Source organism: Rhamphochromis longiceps, linkage group LG15, assembly GCF_057381845.1.
Source record: "Rhamphochromis longiceps isolate RC_006_pf linkage group LG15, R_longiceps_female_GT1.1, whole genome shotgun sequence".
Classification (NCBI taxonomy): Eukaryota; Metazoa; Chordata; class Actinopteri; order Cichliformes; family Cichlidae; genus Rhamphochromis; species Rhamphochromis longiceps.
Window position 1 is genome coordinate 29470695 of NC_140571.1, and position 19569 is coordinate 29490263.

The 19569-nt window shown below is 41.5% G+C and overlaps 1 protein-coding gene and 1 long non-coding RNA gene across 5 annotated transcripts in view; one reads left to right on the plus strand and one right to left on the minus strand.

The window, feature by feature from the left end:
• Positions 1-18982, plus strand: part of ubr7 (ubiquitin protein ligase E3 component n-recognin 7) — a 30441-nt gene extending 11459 nt beyond the window's left edge. For all 4 annotated transcript variants that reach the window (XM_085381345.1, XM_085381346.1, XM_085381344.1 and 1 more), the window contains 7 exons: positions 4188-4241; positions 6335-6440; positions 6554-6624; positions 6698-6862; positions 7002-7167; positions 18586-18647; positions 18729-18982. In XM_085381345.1, coding sequence (XP_085237471.1) covers positions 4188-4241; positions 6335-6440; positions 6554-6624; positions 6698-6862; positions 7002-7167; positions 18586-18647; positions 18729-18818 — 714 coding nt within the window. In that variant the 3' untranslated portion in view covers positions 18819-18982. The remainder of the gene's footprint in view (positions 1-4187; positions 4242-6334; positions 6441-6553; positions 6625-6697; positions 6863-7001; positions 7168-18585; positions 18648-18728) is intronic.
• LOC146652915 (uncharacterized) lies at positions 4694-5823 on the minus strand. Its single transcript, XR_014907716.1, has 3 exons — positions 5789-5823; positions 5624-5692; positions 4694-4817 (listed from the first exon to the last, which is right to left on the minus strand). It is a non-coding gene; the product is annotated as an uncharacterized LOC146652915 (long non-coding RNA).
• Positions 18983-19569: the final 587 nt, after the last annotated feature.

Genomic DNA, 19569 nt, shown 5'->3' on the forward strand with positions numbered 1-19569 from the left:
TCAAGACATCATTAAAAGGAAGTTTGAGTATAACACAATTTTATCTAGTCAAGTAACAGATCAGCTATTTAGGATCAGACAGAAGCATTTAGAGTTTGGAGATAAGCCCCATAAGCTTCTTTCTCGGCAGCTGAGAGGCCTACAGGCCAGTAGGGCTATACACAAAATTAAGTCAAGATCAGGCGAAATTTTAATCAGCCCTAAAGCTATTAATGAGCAATATAGAGAATATTATGAAGATTATGTCGAAATCTTGGGGCAATATTTCTGATTGGTTAGGGAAGCTGGATCTCCCGAAAATGAATGACGCTGCTCGAGAGGCTTTAAACCCAGATATTACTATTGAAGAAGTTTCGAAAGCTATTAAGTCATTCCCCCATGGAAAGTCCCCAGGCCCAGATAGGTTTGGCATTGAATTGTATAAGAAATACTCTGAAAAGGTGGCCCCGCTTTTATTGAGAATGTTTAAGAATGTTTAAGCGCATACTCAAGCATTTCCCCGTACGCTATATAAAGCTAATATTTCGTTGTTATTGAAAGAAGGAAAGGATGAAACAGAATGTTCCTCTTATTGACCTATTGCTTTGTTGAATTTGGATATGAAAATTTTCACGAAAATTTCGTCACTCAAAATAAGCGTCACACTCGCGGAAGCTGGTGTACCCGCCGAAACGCCGTGCATTTACTGAGACTTTCAGCCCCAGATAGGCCAATTATGGATTTTTGGATCCACATTATGTCAGCAGCTCCACCACGAACCATGTTAAAAGCAAACACCGCTCACGCCTCACAGATGACGGCTTACAGTCCTGCGTAAAGCTGAAAGTGACTTCACTGTGCGCAGAGGTTCAGGAGCAGAAGTTCCATTGTAAACATATCACGGCAGACCCGACGATGTTTCCATGAACATGCTTTTCAGCATCTCTTTATTGATCACTTTTCACACACGGTTGCTGTACACATACAGCCGGCTGTAGCTTTTCAGCTCACAGCCCGACAACACAACAGCAAAGAGAGCACAGACTTTAAGGCGGCAAGGCGTGATTGCGGGTGCCGCTCAGGTGCGTCCGACTCGCATGGGAGTCGGGTTTTGGTAATCGATTAAAATCGATTCTGGCTTGGATAACGTGATATCGATTCATTAAAATCCTGAATCGATTTTTAAATATAAATTTATTTTGCCCGAAATGCCAGAATCTCAGGTGAAACCTCACAAAATTTCGACAACCACCAAACAGCTAAAACAGTGGGGGCGGGCCCCACACTTTGGGAAGGTCTGGGTTATACAATTAATTGGCAGAAGAGTGAGTTTGTGGCCTTAACTGCAAACTTGGATGTTGATTTTTTTTTTTTTTTTTTTTTTAAATTTTGCCTTTTAAAATTACAGACAGATTGAAATACTTGGGTGTTATTTTGCCTAAGGATCCTAAATTGATCTTTAAGTTGAATTATCTTGAACAAGTTGAAAAATTGAAACGGGACATTGAGAAATGGAGGGCTCTTCCTATTTCCATGGTAGGTCGCATTAATGTAATCAAAATGGTTTCCCTTCTTAAATTTCTATATTTATTTTTAAACTTACCTGTTTTTTTGAATAAGCAATTTTTTAAAGTGATCGACTCAGTAGTATTACCATTTGTTTGGAGCTTTAAAACTGACAGGATATCAAAAGTTTATCTATGTAAGTCTAAACTTAAGGGTGGATTTGGTCTGCCACTGTTTCAGTTTTATTATTGGGCTGCAAATGCTAGAACTCTTGCTAGGCAGGAAGGGTACAAAAAGGTCATGTCTGCCGATACCCCCCCTGGGTGGTCATAGAGAGTGGTGGGGTTGAGAATGGTTTCCTCCCTGCACTTCTTTTTTCGTCCTCTAATCCGTGAACCAAGGTCAATAATTTTATAGTTTCGAACTGCGTTAAAATCTTTAGTCGGATCAAAAAAGGTTGTGCTCTACCAGACACTTCGACCCATACTCCAATATATTGTATATATTTCCACCCTCATGTTTAGATGCCTCTTTTGAGGTCTGGACACAGAAAGCTATTGTTACTCTCAAAGACGTATATATTGACAGGCAGTTTTTGTCGTTGCAGCGTAATCTTTTGCCTTATTTGTGTGTTTTTTGCCCTTGCTGTTGTGCTGTTTGTTGTTGGTTTTTTTTGTTTTTGTTTTTTTGTGTGTGTGTCTTTTGTGTCTTTTTTTCCCCTCTTATATCAAAAAATCTCAATAAACATACTTAAAAAAAAAACAAAAAAAAAGGGCCGAATCGATTCGGTCCACGATTCGATTTAATTCGATTCGAATCTGGGAAATTTTGACAGTCAGAAATATTATAATTCAGATCAGTACATTTACATATTTTTGTATCTATTAAAAGGAAGCTGACACACGCAAGACTTTATCAAAGGTGTGAGCATCACAGCAGAGGCCTTTGTGTCAAAGTAGCTGAAGATAAAACACAGAAAAACATGAAGGTGATTTTCCTGGCCTGGGATTTTATAAAAATAATCTGCAGTACATCACAAACGAAAGAAAACCATTAATCAACACATGAACATTACCTCTGAAGTTACAGCGGTTTTATTAGAGACACGGCTAAGCGTTTTGCATTTTGCTTAATTTTAAAAAGTTTAAATTTGTTCAATATTGAACGGCAGAAATTAGGTTTACTTTTCGGAAGTAAGTAAAAGGGGGAAAAAAAACGTCTGCCGACAGCGCTGTAAACAACGGTAGACTTGTGCGTAACAAGCAAGCGAATAATGCAGAAGAGAGAGAGAGAGAGCTGTGCATGAAGTGTGATTTTTTTTATCCTGAAAAGTCAGCAGAAGTCAGAGGGAATTCATGACGATGTTTATGTGAAGCGTAGTTTGGATCTTCTTTTGCTGCTGGTTCGGTCAATATTGTTTGGAGAGAGATAAAACTAAGAGCCATATGATCAGCGCAAAAAGGGCATAAACACACAGCGCGGACCCGCGGATCAGAATCAGCGAGCTGTCGGCTTTCAGCCCCGACCATCAGGTGAGAAAGGCGACATCTCACTGATTCTGATCCGCGGGTCCACGCTGTGTGTTTACGTCTTTGTGCAGAAGCCGTGTACCTGCTCTCATTTTACTGTCTTAGCTGTTTGGTGGTTGTTGAAATTTTGTGATCTTTCACCTGGGATTCTGGCATTTCGGGCAAAATAAATTAATATTAAAAAAATCAATTCAGGATTTTAATGAATCAATTTTACGTTATCCAAGCCAGAATCGATTTTAATAAAAACCCACCCCTATAACATACCATAAATATTTACATAGAAAAGGAACTGGGATTCTGACAGCATCACTATCCACAAAGTCAAGTTGGAGGCTATAGATCAGCAGTCCCCAACCTTTTTTTGTGCTGCCACGGACCGGTTTATTCCCGACAATGTTTTCATGGACCGGCCTTTAAGGTGTCGCGGATAAATACAACAAAATAAAACTAGTACCGGTACCGAAAAAAAGGAGGTTTATTCATAACACACGTGAAAAGACCCAGGAAAACCGAGTAAACGATAAAAACGATAACAAAATAACGCTGAAAACCGATTAAAAACCCTGAAAACTATACATTTCACACCTGAGCCTCAACTCTCGCGGCCCGGTACCAAACGACTCACGGACCGGTACCGGTCCGAGGCCCGGGGGTTGGGGACCGCTGCTATAGATTTTATTCTGAGCTGATAATAAATCTGTTAATGTTCATCTTTAGTACACAAATGTGGTTACAGATTTTGCAAGAACATGAACGAAAAACGTGAAGTTAACGTTAAGTTAATTTCTTTTTGCACTTTGACAGCTTTTACTATCTGTAAGGAAATGACTCAGTGTCAGTCAGCTGGTTTAGGTGCAGCAAGAAGGGAGGAGTTGGAACTCAGAGTTTGTTGAAGAAAACCTGCTAGCGAGTGGGTTTAGTTCACTGTTATCACGGTAACTGACTCAGAGTTAACGTCGATGCTTTGTCTGGAACAAAAAAATCAGAGTTTCTCTTATCTTGGGATTAACAAACTCAGATATGTTAGCTAGACCTGCTTCTCGGAATAGTTCCCTGCGCTGGCAGGTATTCTTGTAAACAACTAAACTACTCCTGTTAATGTCTCACCTGATGGTTTTAGCTCCTCCTCCTGTGCTGGTTTCGCTTTACTTAAGCTGTTTGTGTCTGCAGATGGAGGATGAGATGATTCAGTGTGTGGTGTGTGAGGACTGGCTGCACGGCCGGGTGAGTCATCAGTTTACCTGTTCCTGCACTTGTCTGGTGTGCCTCTCCTGACTCTTCTCCAAAAGTTGATTCTGTTCATCTGGTTTCAGTCATTATGCAAATGTATTTGTAGCACTTACGTGGAGTTACATAAAGTACCAATGGATAATTACCAAAGTAATGAGTAATTTGGGCTAGTGTCAGAAGACTGAGAACGACTCTTAGAGCTCTGGTACACGAATGACAGAGAAACCAGACAAACACAGTTGTGTGGCTTTTAAAAATACTTTAGTGATGTTAAGCCTTGTAAAATAAATTTGTAAACAACACAGTATCACAACAGGTTTTAACAGAATGTCAAGTATAAAAATTTTTCCCCGAAGTAGCAAAAATCTACAATCCTACAATCCTACAATCTACAATCCTCTACTTGTACAGTAGAGGATTGTAGTCCATCAATGTGAAAATGAGTGTGCGTGTATATGTATATCGTCTCCTAGGATCTTGGGTTGGCTCGCCATCCAGTGAACACTGGAACACTCTGGGTTCTGGAATCGCTGACCTGGTCTTTGGATTCGTCCCATATAAAAACCTGACCTATAAACAATGGCCAAATATATGTCACGTGCCCTTTAAGGATAACTTTCACAAATTAAACTAAAGTAGTGTCACAGTGCAGTAACAACTATTCAGATCAGCTATCATCAATTCAATCATCATCAGTTCAGTCACGTTGTACAACATTAAAATATCAAATTTCAAAGTTCAAAGTATCAATATCCAAAATTTCACAGTATCAAGGTTCAATTATTTGTAACCTGCAGTAACATTAAAGATTATCTACAAGGTTTTAAACATTCAGGAATTATAGTCACCATATAATTCACTTTCATTGTAAACATTAATTACATCCATCAAAAAAACTCACTGTACATATATATCCAATCACAAATAAATAAGTATATTACCCCTTTTAAGAAATGGAATAATATGCAAATGCTTATCAGAAATTGAACAAAGTGCAAATAATCACTTTCAATAACACGTAAACACAAGGGCTCAGTCCACAAATAGGAGTACTAAAATAGACGTGCTTAATCCCGCTTGTACCATAGGCCTACTAGTACAGGTGGAAATACACTAAAAATTACCTCCAAGTGTTCAATACTGAGTATTGTAAAACAACCGATTGACATCAAAATTTAAACAGGAAGTAGGATAAAGTCTGCTTACAATTATCTCTCATAAAGTTATTTTTAGCTGCTTTAACCATTTACAGCTTTTCACATGTTAATGACTTAGTTAATGATCTAACTAGCATAACAACAGTGCGTTTCAGAGACATGCAACAACTGTACCCACACTCCGCACATCACGTGTCTGATTAGCCACATTTAGCTTACCGGCGTCGAGTGGATGCTCAGCGTTTATGTGAAGCCACAGCTCAGTAAACCTTCCGGTTTCGCTCTGCCCTTGACGACAACAAGTGCAAATACATAATTTGTGAAAAATATCAGTTTAGATGGTATTTTTTTTAAACTCGTTAGAGGTTAATTTCTCCAGCTTACCGATAACAAAAGTTTTAGTCCGTCTGCTCTGTTCGGCTGTAGAAGCAAGAGACTGAAAACTTGGGAGCTGGTACTAAGGAGGGATAAGAGCTGCCTAGAGCTTCACCGATTGGGTGACATGCGAGGAGTGGAGTAAAACAATAGGCTCTCATCAGAGCTCATCAATCCTCTGAGAAAACTTAACCCTTGTTTGACCAGAGCATATCATATATAATCTGCGTCCCTTCTACGTTTAAATAAATATTTTGATCTCATTTCACTTTCATTAACAGGGACAGTAAGAACAGAACAATGAACATTAAATGTTTTAATTTTTCTTCTCTTTTTGTTTGAGATGATTTTAGGAACTGGGTTACATATTGTTTATAAGATTGGGGAAAACTGCAGTCAACTGAGACTGAAGAAGTCACTTGGATGAGTGACAAAACGTTTCTCCCACAAAACGCTACGTCCAGATGAACAGAATTTACTTTTGGAGATTTACTTTCCTGGATGATTGAGAATGCATCAAGATCTCCTGACTCTTGTACCTGTATATTGTTGCAGCACCTGGGCTGTGTGGTTCCAGACTGCGTGGAGCTTCAGGAGATGATCTGCGAGTCCTGTATGAAAACACACTCGTTTCTCTGGACCTACGCTTCGCACCTAGCAGGTAAAGCGTCCTGTTATCTTACAGTACTAACCTGGCACAAACATACTGTCATACACATGTTGTGCACTTCCTGTGTGTCTATGTTTGTGTGTGTGATGCACTTCCTGTTTTAGTACCGGGTGGAGCAGCGGAGGTGAAGGAGGAAACGGCAAAAGAGCCCACCATTCCCATCAAAGAAGAAGAGGTGAGGGGGTCACAGCAGTTTGCATCACACTCACTGATCAGGGTTGATTAATCAATAATCCAAAATCTGGCAGGTTGATGATGCCATTGAGCCTAGCTGCAAGCGGAGCCATGAGGAAGTGGAGCCGAGGTGCAGACTGAAGGAGCTGCAGGTAATTGGTCAGAAAAGAGTCCAATCAGGAGCTGTGTTCTGGCCTTCACCGTGGCGTTCCAAACTCTGCTCCTGCAGAATTTGCCAGGTACTGTGTCTGTGTTTAGTGTGTCTGAGCATGCTCTGATTGATATATAATGAGATTTTACTGAAGAGATTTATTTATTTATTTATTTATTTATTTATTTATTTTTTTACTCGCCTGGCGGACCGACCTGTGTGCTTAGCTGCGCCTGCTTGAAGCTGGTCTGTCCTTCCTGTTGGACGAGTCAGACACAGTCCTCGCCTACGAAAACAAAGGAAAGAACAGTGAGCAGAGACGACAGGAAGACGACCCTCTGATGTCAGCGCTCGACAACCTGAACCACGTGCAGCAGCTCGAGATCATCCATGGTACTGATACTACTACTACTACTACTTATGATTGTAATATTACACACGCGAAGTTGTAATAATTTGGTAAAAAAAAAGAAGTGTGAGAAACTGAGTCCAGTCATTCAGGACCAATAAGTTTGAGTGATGATTTGCTGTGTGACTTTCTTATTCTCTCACATCACTGAGGAGAAAGTTTGGTCCACACTTGTTTACAGTATTACTTCAGTTCATTTAGTTTTGCAGCATTCATTTATGCACAGCTCTCTAAATGTCCCACCACAGTCTCAGTCAGGCAGCACCTTGATACATTTCTTTTTCGGTCGTTCTGTTTGAGCTTTGCTGCTGTGCTTGGCGGGACAATTGTGCCGGTGTGTGTGGCTCGCCATCTGCCCCTGTCAGCTCTACTTGTGGGTTTTCTTTTCTTTCTTCTTCTTCTTCTTTTTTTTTTGCCTGTCCTGTTCGGCACTGTAGCAATCGCAATTAATGCCTGAAGGCCAAGAAAAATGCCCAATGGATATACTGTATTTTTTCCAAGTAGATCATTATTGGTCCACTTTATTCATCTTTGTTATTGTTTTTTATTTATTTATTTTTTGTTTAATTTTTAAGTCATTGTTGGGTCTGTGTTTCCACAAGCCCCGCTAATTCTAGAGACTTATTCATCATGAAGAAAACAAGACAGTCTTGTTGTTCGATTATTTGCGCAAGGGAGGCCTCGTTTGTGTCCACCACGAGAATGACCCCGACTCTGACCTCCTCCTGCTGCCTTTTTATTGAGAGACAGTTCACACAAAACACGTCATAGGAAAGCAACGCCCACTTGGTTCTAAGACAAGGCATTGTTTGTATATGTGTGAACTTCTGTATCTAGGTGTGTGTGTGTGTGTGTGTGTGTGTGTGTGTGTGTGTGTGTGTGTGTGTGTGTGTGTGTGTGTGTGTGAGACCTCCTGCTGACCAAAGGGTCATAAACGCAGAAAGCTTACATCAAAAAGAAGCAGATCTTCCAGATAGGATGTATCTGCAATAAAACATTACAGCCCCCCACCCAGAACCTTGAGAATCTGGGGGGAAGGACAGTGGAATCCTTTTCATCAGAGTTGGCAAGCATAGAAATGACAACATTTAACAATTCACTCTAATAGTTATTACAAATGGAACAGACTTGACTGGAGGATAGGAAAGGGAAAGACGTAGACCAGAGAAGTTAATGAAAAACAGAGGGAAAGAGGGAGTGAGAAAAGATATTAAAAAGTCCACTGAATCACCTACTGGAAGAAAAAAAAAAACAAGCAGAAGGAGAACAACACAGTAGGGAGACTACAGCAACAACCTAGATAAGTAAAAGTAAATAATAAATATTGAATGTTCTTGAGCAGGACACAAGCCTGACAACGCACGGTATGCTTTGAGACAGCAGCCAAGGAAGATATAGTGTGTATCTGTGCACGCCTGTGAGCACGAGCATGCTTGTATTCAAAAGGTTTCCCCATGTAACTATCTGATGAAGCAAGCACGGAGGAGATCCGGGCGCCAGAGCAGTCTGAGCCCCGGACCCAGAGGCCCGAGGCCCGAGGGCACCCAAATTTCCGGAAGGGGCCCGACCGATCAATGGGTGCCAGGCCTCTGCCAAGCAACCACCAAAAGTGAGTCAGTGCATACCTGAGTGCCCAGCCCCGAACATCGAGAAACACCAATGCACCGATGGTTGAGGGTATCTGAGATGTTCCCAGAGAGGTGAAGTCTAATGGTGTGTTCACACCGAACACGATAGACGTGAGCGAAAACGCCCCAAACGCCCCTAATTTGACGCGTGCACATTCGCGTGTCCAAGAAAACTCCATCGCGCCTCAGAAATGCATATTTTGACGTGCGTGAACCGGAAATGTAGGAGGAATGTGGGAAGAAGTTGTGCCAGACCGGTATCTTTGCTAGATGGCAGCTGTCGAGCTAGTGTTTGAAGAGAGAGTCTCCCTTCTCTATTTACTGTGGAGAGCAGAGCAGCGGCGTTAAGGACGTCCTCGCCGTACCTGGGTTCATCAGTGCTTCCTGTACATCTGATGCTACAATTACATACCTGTGGGTGCAGCAGCAGGAGCTCAGGGACTGGGAGCCCGGAGAAGCAACAGGGGATGCTCTGCTGCAGAATCAGTTGGTTCTATCAAGACGGTATTAAATGTTAACAGGTTGAAAACAATAGTCATATTGTCAGAGAAAGTATATATAGTGGTCCCTCATTTATTGCAGCAGGGGTTCTCAGAATAACTAGCCCCCCCCAGGTCAGCGGCTTCCCCACTGACCTGGGGAAGCCGCACAAAAGCGGCTTCCCCAGGTCAGTGAAAACTTTCAAAAGAGAAATGAATGAATTTACCAGGTTGCCCGATCTCTTCACATATCTTCCTCCACTTTATACACTGTTTTCCCCACACACATGAACATTAGTCACAGTTCTCACAAGTTGATTCTCAAAGTGCAAACCTTTGTAGATTGCAAAACGTAAAAGTATTATTATGCCGTGTTTTGTCTTCATCTGCCCGCCACTTTCGTGCGCCTTTTTCCCTCGCGGTGCAGGTGTCTATTTCTGAATGAGGGTCATAGTTATGGGTGTTTTTGTGCTGTTTTTTCTATTGAACGTGATGGTTATCAAAACCAAACGTGATAAATTTGGCAAGCGCAGGAGACACAGCACAGAAGAGATTTGTCAATCAGGCTACATAATGCAATGCTGCACTCCAATAAAAAAAAATCAGCAAAAAAGCAAAGCAGTGACGGATGAACAGCGGGACCACTGTGTGCTGTTTATTAATAAACAATAAAATATATTCCTATATGACAAGATGCATAAAAGCAGAACGGTATTTGTACGTCAGTGGGAAAATAGCGGTGGCTTGCTAGCTTTTGTGCGGCTTCCCCAGGTCAGTGAAAACTTTCAAAAGAGAAATGAATGAACTTACCAGGTTGCCCGATCTCTTCACATATCTTCCTCCAAGCTCGGTCCTTTTTATTCCTGTCTCGGTACAGAAAGCAGCTGGTGTCGTACAGCTCCGGGTTGTTTGCTACGGCGTTGATTAGCCTTCCCTCCATTGAAGAATGAAGGGCTCTGACTGGATCTGCCCCTTTGACCTAGGTCACAGCCACGTCACCAGGCTCCTGATTGGTTGTCGTGGCGCGATTTGACGCTGGAGTTCAGATTTTTCCAACTCGAGCGGTAGACACGAAACGCGCGTATGCACAAAATGCAACACAAAAACTCATGCGCTTGGTTTTTTTCGCGAGTCAAACGCGCCAGACGCGCTACACTGACGCGCGTTTCACGCGTTTTGGCGACGCAAATCTGCTTCTGAATTTTCACGGGACCTACAATCGCGTGTCATCGCGCTTTTCCATTGACTTTACATGTAAACTTGACGCTCTGTTCGCATCTATCGCGTTCGGTGTGAACACACCGTAAGACCCGACCTTCACCGAGAGGTGAAGTCTAAGACATAGACAAACAGGCACACACAGACACAAACATGCATTCCTGCCCTCATGCACACATATACCAATACTCAACACTCGCCCACCATTGAGACAAACAGAAATTAACTTTGTACACACACTCCCCAAACATACTCTATACCCTCAGTTCCAGGTGCCATCACACCCAGAGGGGCAATCTATCCCTAGACCCAGGAGATGTTGCCCTTTGCCCTGGGAAGGAGGCAAACAGACTGCTTAAAGTGTATATATTAGGGCTGTCAGTCGATGAAAATATTTAGTCGCGATTAATCGCGTACTTATCAATGGTTAACTCAAGATTCATCCCAAATTAATCACGGACTTTTAAAAAATTTGTTCTAAAGGAACTTAGAATACTTAGATGCTTTTCATGCTTCTAATACCCTTAACAGTATGGGAGTGAACAAATATACTTGCTTTATGCAAATATGTTTATTTTTATTGCAACAATTCAAAACAATCAAAAGTCCAAAATATTCTTTAGAAAAACCTCAAAGGTACTGAATGCTCAAAAATATGCTGAAAGGAAACTTAAGCATACACTCCCACACAATGTAACTGTTTAATTTACCATTAGACAGTTAAGGCTCACAAAACATATTTCCATCTAAGTGTGGGAGACACAGTACACATTAAAAATACAATAAATAAAATGCATATGTAATAATACTTAATACTTACAGTGTCTTTGACTAAAACAGTTTGGCTGTACTTGTTGCTCTCCAGTTGCATTTAGCAGAAGCTGAACAATGCAAGCTTCTTCCTTTTTCAGTTTTCCTAACAAAACATGAACATGGAAACACCACAAAGGAGAAAGGGAAGAAAGAACTAAAAACATACAGTGCATGGGTTGTCCCTATTACTTTTGTTTCTTTGCACTGAACCAGTTGCTCAAACAGACAAGCATTTTGACATTTTCAGATGACATGCCCAGAAAGTGTGACCCACCTGACCCCAACGCAGGAAACTACACCCACCCATAACCCCTCACATGGTATGGATGTGGCAGGTATTGCCAAGTACTTGCATGCAAGGTATGCCATCTCACTGTGTGCCCCTTCATGCTTGGGCCACCATTTCTGGGGACAGTCCTCTATGTCAACAGTTGGCTCTGCCCAGTATCACTCCACACATTTCTCAATGCAATCCTCTTCTTCATCAGATGAAGACTGAAGCAAGCACGAGAGCTGATCTTTTCTTAGATGGCTCAAATGTTACTGGTTGTTCAAGCTGCGCAGGCCTCTGCCTCTCCCTCAGCAATGCACTGATCAAGCGCCACACCTCAGCCCTGTCAGGTCTGCTCAGACACTTAAGATCCTTAAACCTAGGATCCACATGATGTTAGCTTTTTCCTTGCGCTTCTCCATTTCTGTTTTGAAGGTCACCCTTGAACTTAACCATGTAAGCTGGATCGTCCTCAGAGACCTCCATCACTCGCAACTGGTGACACAAAGCTGGCAACACCACTGAGCAGGAAACAAACTTCTCCCCTCCCTCCATAGAGAAATACACTTCATTAAGAATTTGTTACATTCACTCACATAAGGTTAAAATATTTTACACACACACACACACACACACACACACACACACACACACACACACACACACACACACACACACACACACACAAACATTCCTATGTCAAAAGTGGTAAGAGGAAATATTAATAAATTACCTGCAGTGTTCCAGCAGTCTCCAGCTTCTTCAGTTGTTGTTGATGGCATTGTGACATTGGTTGCATGTAGTGCCAGTGCATTTCTTGAGTGGTTCTCGATCTCTTAGAACACACTTGATCATTTCCAAGGTTCTGTTCCGTCTTGTTGATACGTCCTGTGTAAGTGACTCTTTCTTATGAAAATTTGCAATTTGCTGTTGTTCGATTCCCCACTGTCTAGCCACCGGCATAAAGTGCTTAGCGCACGTGTCAGCAAAGTGCCTCTCCTCCGTCTTCATAACAGTCACAGCATTCAACTGAAGTTCCCACTCTGGTGAAAAATAATGCGCTGTTACCCCTATGTTTACTTAGAGAAGTCCAATAGTCTCTGGTGAGTGCAACCGTGTTGGTCAGCCCCAAAGCCTCCACGACTTTGGCTTACACAACTTGTATGAAGATGAGAATCTTTGTCCATCTTACAGTGGTGGCTCTCAAAGGGAATTCATACGTGCAGTTGTTGGATGCTATGCTATGTGGAGGATGCTCATCCTCCACAATGTTAATCGACCTGCAAGCTGTAGCCACCCATTTTGCTATGGCTGTTGAAAGTTTGTTGGTTGTAGAATTGTCCAGACGTCTCCTTTGAAAGGTATCCAGCGTGGTCTGCCTTTGGTGAGAGGGAGGAGGGCTCTCTGCGTTAGCTGTGTGCTTGGCTAGCAAGTGGTATTTGAGACTGGACGTAGTACGTCCAGGGAACGGGGGTGCCTAACTCAGTTCAGCCACCACCGTTTCTTGGAAACCAATTAAGGCCAGGGTGCCTGGGCCCATCCAGACCGGGGCCCCCCACTGTAGTAGCACCATCAACCGCCACAGAGCCCATGGCGGCCCACCTGACCCCAACGCAGGAAACTACACCCACCCCATCATATAATCATCTTCCAGACTACATAAGAAAATAGACACCCAGATTGAGTTCATTCTGCACCTCTGCTAGAGCTCTCCCTCCATCTTCAGAGGGAACTGCTGGAGAGCAGAGACCTCGTGCAAGGATGTAACAACCTCCCCGCCAGCTGAAGTGGCCCCCAGTTCCGTCAATGTACCAGGGCTGGCACGTACCCACCCACAACCCCAGCGACACCAACCAGAACCCAAGCCCCCGAGGCCTAGCCCGGAAGCGGAGCACCCCAGAACCCTAAGCCTGCCCCGGAATCACACCGCGGCAGCCAAGCTACCAGGCCAGTAACCCTCTTCTGCCAGCACAGACCCTCCCCCAGCTCTGCTGCACGTAGCCACCAGGAAAACACTACCCAAGAGCCACCAGAGCCCCAACAAGGTCATGACCACAGCCCCTGGGTTGAGCCCTCCAGGAAAAATGTCCCTAGGGAGTCCCCAGATGCCCCAAGCACGCACCTACTCCTACATCAACCACAATTGCAAAGGCGGGACAAAACCATGACTGGGATTTCTAATCACTTGAAAGGTTTTTAAGCATACCTGAGAGCAGAAGTTTTGGTCTAAGCCGACTGATAAATCTGCTTTCCACTTTGCAGAAGGGATGTTGATTGATCTATGTTGTGTATTCTAAGGAGCTTGGAAAGAAAAGTGTCAACTTTTGGATTACTTAGAACCTTCACAGATATATTTTGTGTATTTTAGACAGTAATTTGGGTTTAAGATTAAGACATTGTACCACACTTGATTGTGTTTGTAATAACTAGTACCGTATTTTCACGACCATAAGGCGCACTTAAAAGTCTTAGATTTTCTTCAAAAAGTACGGCGCGCCCTATAGCGCAGTGCGCCCTGTGTGTTGTAATGAGGACGTAGTAGAGAACACCATGAGAACGCTAAAGGGTGAAGTGTGGCCGAGTTGGAGGAAAGACTCGAGCGGTGGATCATCGAGCAAAGAACGAGCGGGAGAAGCGTTTCGACGGTCACCATTTGGCTAAAAGCAGTTTCACTTTCACTTTTTATGAAACGGTGCCATTTTTCCATCAGGACCGGGACTACGGTAGCGCAGCAACTTCCAGCGGATTATAATGAAAAGCTGGCCATCTTCCGCTCCTACTACAGCAAACACATCGGCGACAAAAACATCCAGCCCAGCCACATCACTAACATGGACGAGGTCCCGCTCACTTTTGACATCCCGGTGAGTCACACTGTGGAGAAGAAGGGGACCAGCACGGTAGCGATACGCACAACGGGGTATGAAAAGTCGTCTTTTACTGTTGTGCTTGGCTGCCATGCTAATGGACAGAAACTGCCGCCTATGGTGATTTTTAAGCGAAAGACTTTGCCTAAAGAGAAGTTTCCAGCAGGAATCATCATTAAGGCAAATGAAAAGGGCTGGATGGATGAGGAAATGATGAAAGACTGGCTGAGGGAGGTGTATGTAAGGAGACCAGGTGGTTTTTTTCCACGCATCACCATCGCTCTTAATCTGTGACTCTATGCGTGCCCATCTCACAGCCGATGTGAAAAAACTAGTGAAACAAATGAACTGTGAGCTATAATGGTTGTATTGATGTATAGCAACTTGAAATGCTCCCAAAAATGGCACTACAGCATGTAAAAATATAATATAAGCTCTGGCGGACTTGGTTCTATGGTATGGAGCGCCAGGACTGCCATAATGAATTAATTAAATACACCATTAAATAATTAATTAAATGTGTCAATAATTAATTAAAATTGGAATTAATTAATTAAATAAATAGTTGACACATGTAATTAATTAATTATTGACACATTTAATTAATTATTTATGTATTTCACATTTTAATTAATTATTGACACATTTTAATTAATTATTGACACATTTAATTAATTAATTATTGACACAATTAATTATTTATGTATTTCACATTTTAATTAATTATTGACACATTTAATTAATTATTGACACATTTAATTAATTATTTAATGATATATTTATTTATTTCATTTTGGCAGTCCTGGCGCCTGGCTCTCATCATGAAATAATTTTATCTGTCAGCCTCACCCATCAAACTCAGGGGGCGGGGTTAACGCTGCCCATGCAGCTTCTCTAACATTTGATTGGTTGCCGTGCAAAGTAAGTCAAAACAGGTCGATCCTAGATAATCGATTGCTTGTGTAGACTTGGGGCAGCCAGGTATCGCAGAATGCAGATCAAATCACAGGCAGCAATGGTGGTGGTGTAGTTTTAAAATACCCCGTTTTTCTGTCACCAGCTACACTTTTAACAGTGTTTTAGCCGCGAATGTCGCGACGTATGTCTGGTCAGGTTGTCAACATAGAACATGTTTGCAAAAGTGCTCAGATGTTTTCAGAGATTTCACTAGCTCTGCTAACAATTAGCATTCAGAGTGCATCCAGGGGGTTACGTTAACTGGTTTGTTTACATATTCCACTCTCCGTGTTCCACATGTTGCATTCGCAGATTCTCATTTTCACCGAACGATCGTCTCTTTCCGCCTGGTCTTGTGTCTCTGTGCTTCTGTAACATAAAGAACGAGCTGACATTTTTCTCACGAAACCAGCGATCAGCTCAGCAGACCCTCAGTTTACCTGCATGCATCCTCCTCCTCATCTGTCAGCTGTTTAACACCTGCTGCTAATTCAAGAAACACGCCTACGTTACCTGGTGATAGTCAGGTAACGTAGGCGTGATAGTTACCTGGTGATAGCCCAGTTAAACTGTGATAGTCACAGTTTAACTGGGCAGCCGGTGCTCGATATAAAGCAATGTCAGCGCATTTTTCTGCACAAGATGAGTAAATATAGTGTTTTCCCCGAGCGCTGTTTTATTTACAACTGAGCAAATCGGTTTGGCTGAGGTTAAAGTTACGTTTCATAACTGCATAGTTTCACAGACGTTTAATGGTTCACTGGCACATGTGTTAGACTGAACTATCATCTAAATATCATCTGTTTTTTAATAGTTATTCAACTGTATTCTAAGCACCAGCTGTCTGTTAGAATGTGATTTTTTTTCTCTCTCTCTGTTGGCAGAGGTATAAAAATGTGCAGGAAAATCTTATGTCAACACTCTCTCTCTTTTTTTTTTTTTTTTTTTTTTTTTTTGCTTTTTCGGTCATGTTATGTTTACCTGTCAAAGGCTTGTTACAAACTATGAAACACATCGTGCAGACTTCTGGATGTTAGAAGAAAACTAATACTGCTCATGAAGGAGACTAAAGGCAGGAAGGTGTCCTTTAAAACTAAACATGTTAATAGGACCTCCCTATTTATATCATAGTCTATGATATAGCACGTGTATTTCAGTAATAGCCTGCTGATTTCAGTGTAGTGGTGAACAGTCGCACAGCTCACGTAGGCGTTATCTGTGATTCTCCTTAACTATAATTTATCCAAGTTAACTTCAGTTAACCATTCAGACAGTTCTTTTGCAATGAAAAACATAAACACCCATGCTGCCGGTAGGTTTCCTCAGTGCCAGCTGTTAACATTATAGCTGCTTATGCAGTAACCATGGTAACCACGGACTCTGAGCGGCTGGATCGACGGAGGTCAGACAACAATTTTACATGTATGATCTTAAAACAGGACACAGCCACTATACGTGCTGGCCTCATATAAAATGTGAAGGCAGACTGAATCTATGTTTGACGTTTGTTTATATCTAATCTTCCTTTTCAAACATTTAAACAGCAGCGAGTCTGCAGCTGAGGGAATACAAACTTAACATAACTCAAATTATCGGAACAGGTTTGCTCCTTTATTGGATTCATTTGGTGATTTATTAAATGTATAACTGTTATTCTAATCTGCTGCTGAGTCTCTTACACTTTTCTTTATGCTGTATATTTTCACGTCTCTGGAATAGTTGGAAGTTAGATAGTCAGCTGGGAAACTTTGTGTTAACTCATGGAGCTGTGGATATGCTGACCTCGCTGCGTGGTGTACAGAGCGAGGTCAGCATGATTAATATTCACAATAAAAATATTAGCCGAACATCATGAAGTCTGTATGTGTTTCATAGTGTTGAACAACCTTTGTACAGTTAAAGCCAGCAGTTACTACATGACAGAATCACCAACGCTATCTCTTTTATGCGTTTATACACAGGTCACGCTGATTACTGAACAAAAACCCAAAGATCAGATGTTAAACAGATTTATTTGCTCTCTCTCCTCCTTAAACATGTTTTTAATGTTAGTTATAATTCAGAATTGGCGACTGAAACACATAGGACACATAAGAACATCAGGAAATAAAACACCGATAAATATAACCTCAGTAAAAGAAGTCAGCGGGGGTTACTACAGCTGTGTACCGGGGCCTGCGCTTTGTCGGTGGGATTGCTTGCGAGGCGAGCGGGTCTATCCCACGCTTTGCCATGAGACTGGGCAGACATCTCCGAAATCATCGAAGCACTTTTGCAAAGAGGCTGTATCTTGACAAACCGACCAGACACATGAAGATTAAACCACTACATTCTCGGCTAAAAAAAAATATTAAAACGGTATTTGGTGACACACAAACAGGGTTTTTCAAAGTTCAGTTCTGTTAGCTTCCACATGCCGGTTGTTGTGTGCTAGAAACAATGGCCACCAGGCCAAAGCAATGGTTTTGACTCGATCAGCATTAACCCCGCCCCCTGAGTTTGATGGGTGAGGCTGACAGATAAAATTATTTCAAGATGAGAGCCAGGCGCCAGGACTGCCAAAATGAAATAAATAAATATATCATTAAATAATTAATTAAATGTGTCAATAATTAATTAAATGTGTCAATAATTAATTAAATGTGTCAATAATTAATTAAAATGTGAAATACATAATTAATTAATTACATGTGTCAATAATTAATTAATTAATTCCAATTTTAATTAATTATTGACACATTTAATTAATTATTTAATGGTGTATTTAATTAATTCATTATGGCAGTCCTGGCGCTCCATACTATGGTAGGTCTTAATGGGTTAAATGAGAATAAGAAAGAAACGTATTTCTTTGTGCCCCCCTTTCCCTGTTAATGCCCTACCCCTGCACACTTACCAGCTGTCAGCTACCGTTCATAACTTCCGTTCAACTCATTCATGTCACCTAAAAGGTAAACCTGTTTCTCCATCACCTGTTCAACAGTGGTGGTATCGCGCATCGCAGTTTTTTCCCCCCTCAGTACTCTTTTAACGCACACGTGAAATCTTTGCTTTTATGCAGGTGCTCACACTAACTTAACAATTCTGTAAGTGGACTCTGTAAGAAGAATGTTTGAACCTGCAGAAAGTCTATGAACAGATTAAATAGTCCTGATTATTTTTCTTGCAGGATACAATGACATGAAAACTGAGCTGAAGGACTTCCTGCAGAGATTTGCAGCTGAAGGAAAAGTGAGTCTTCCACCTGATAGGTCAAGTGTCTTGTGACTGTTCTGATAGGTTAACTGATATAATTTAACTATTCTATGATAGGTTGTGACATCTGATGACATTCGTCAGTTCTTCGAGCAGCAGAGTCGTAAAAGACGCAGAGTTGATGCCGGAGAGTTCTACTGCACCTGATCCCCCCTGACCTCGCCTCCATCTGCTGATCTTTCATCCCTGATTAAATGGAACCTGTTGTGTGTTTCCTGTTTTAACTTTTCTATAAAATCTGTCTGACATGTTGAACAACCTCTTTGTTTCTCAGTATTGTTTCCTTTTTAAACAATCTAATAAAACAATCTGAACATGGCAACATTTGGAGTTACTTCATGATCAGTCAACTGATTAGTCAATCAATTCTGCCAACTAATCCTCTTATGAATCAGCTGATAGAATGATTGAAAACTGAAAAACAGCTCAGAGACAATAAATACTTAAGAAACAAAGTTTCAGTTAAAGAAAAAAAAGCTAAATGTGTGAATGTGAAAGAGTAAAGAACCAGAAAATATGAAAAACCAAACTACAGAGGCCAAATCAATAACAAGACTATTCAGGTGGGTTTTTAAGCGATCAATAATATTCAGATGTTATTTTTAAAACTTAGTTTATTTTAATGATCTGATTGATGTTATCTAAGATGAGGCTAACGCAGCTGGCGCTGTCATCTCATTGGATGGCCACTTAAACATCCACAAATATTTTGAAAAATGTAGTGTTTTTCTTTATTTTAAAAAGACAAAACTGTGAAAGTAAGCACAATTTTTTTCCCTCACTCTTACTTAACTGAAGCCTTTCATTGAACTACTAAATAAACAAATTGGTACTCTCTGGCCAGGCATGTGGCAGCACTTCTTCTATCATTCTGTTCATATTTAACAAAAATGCTGCC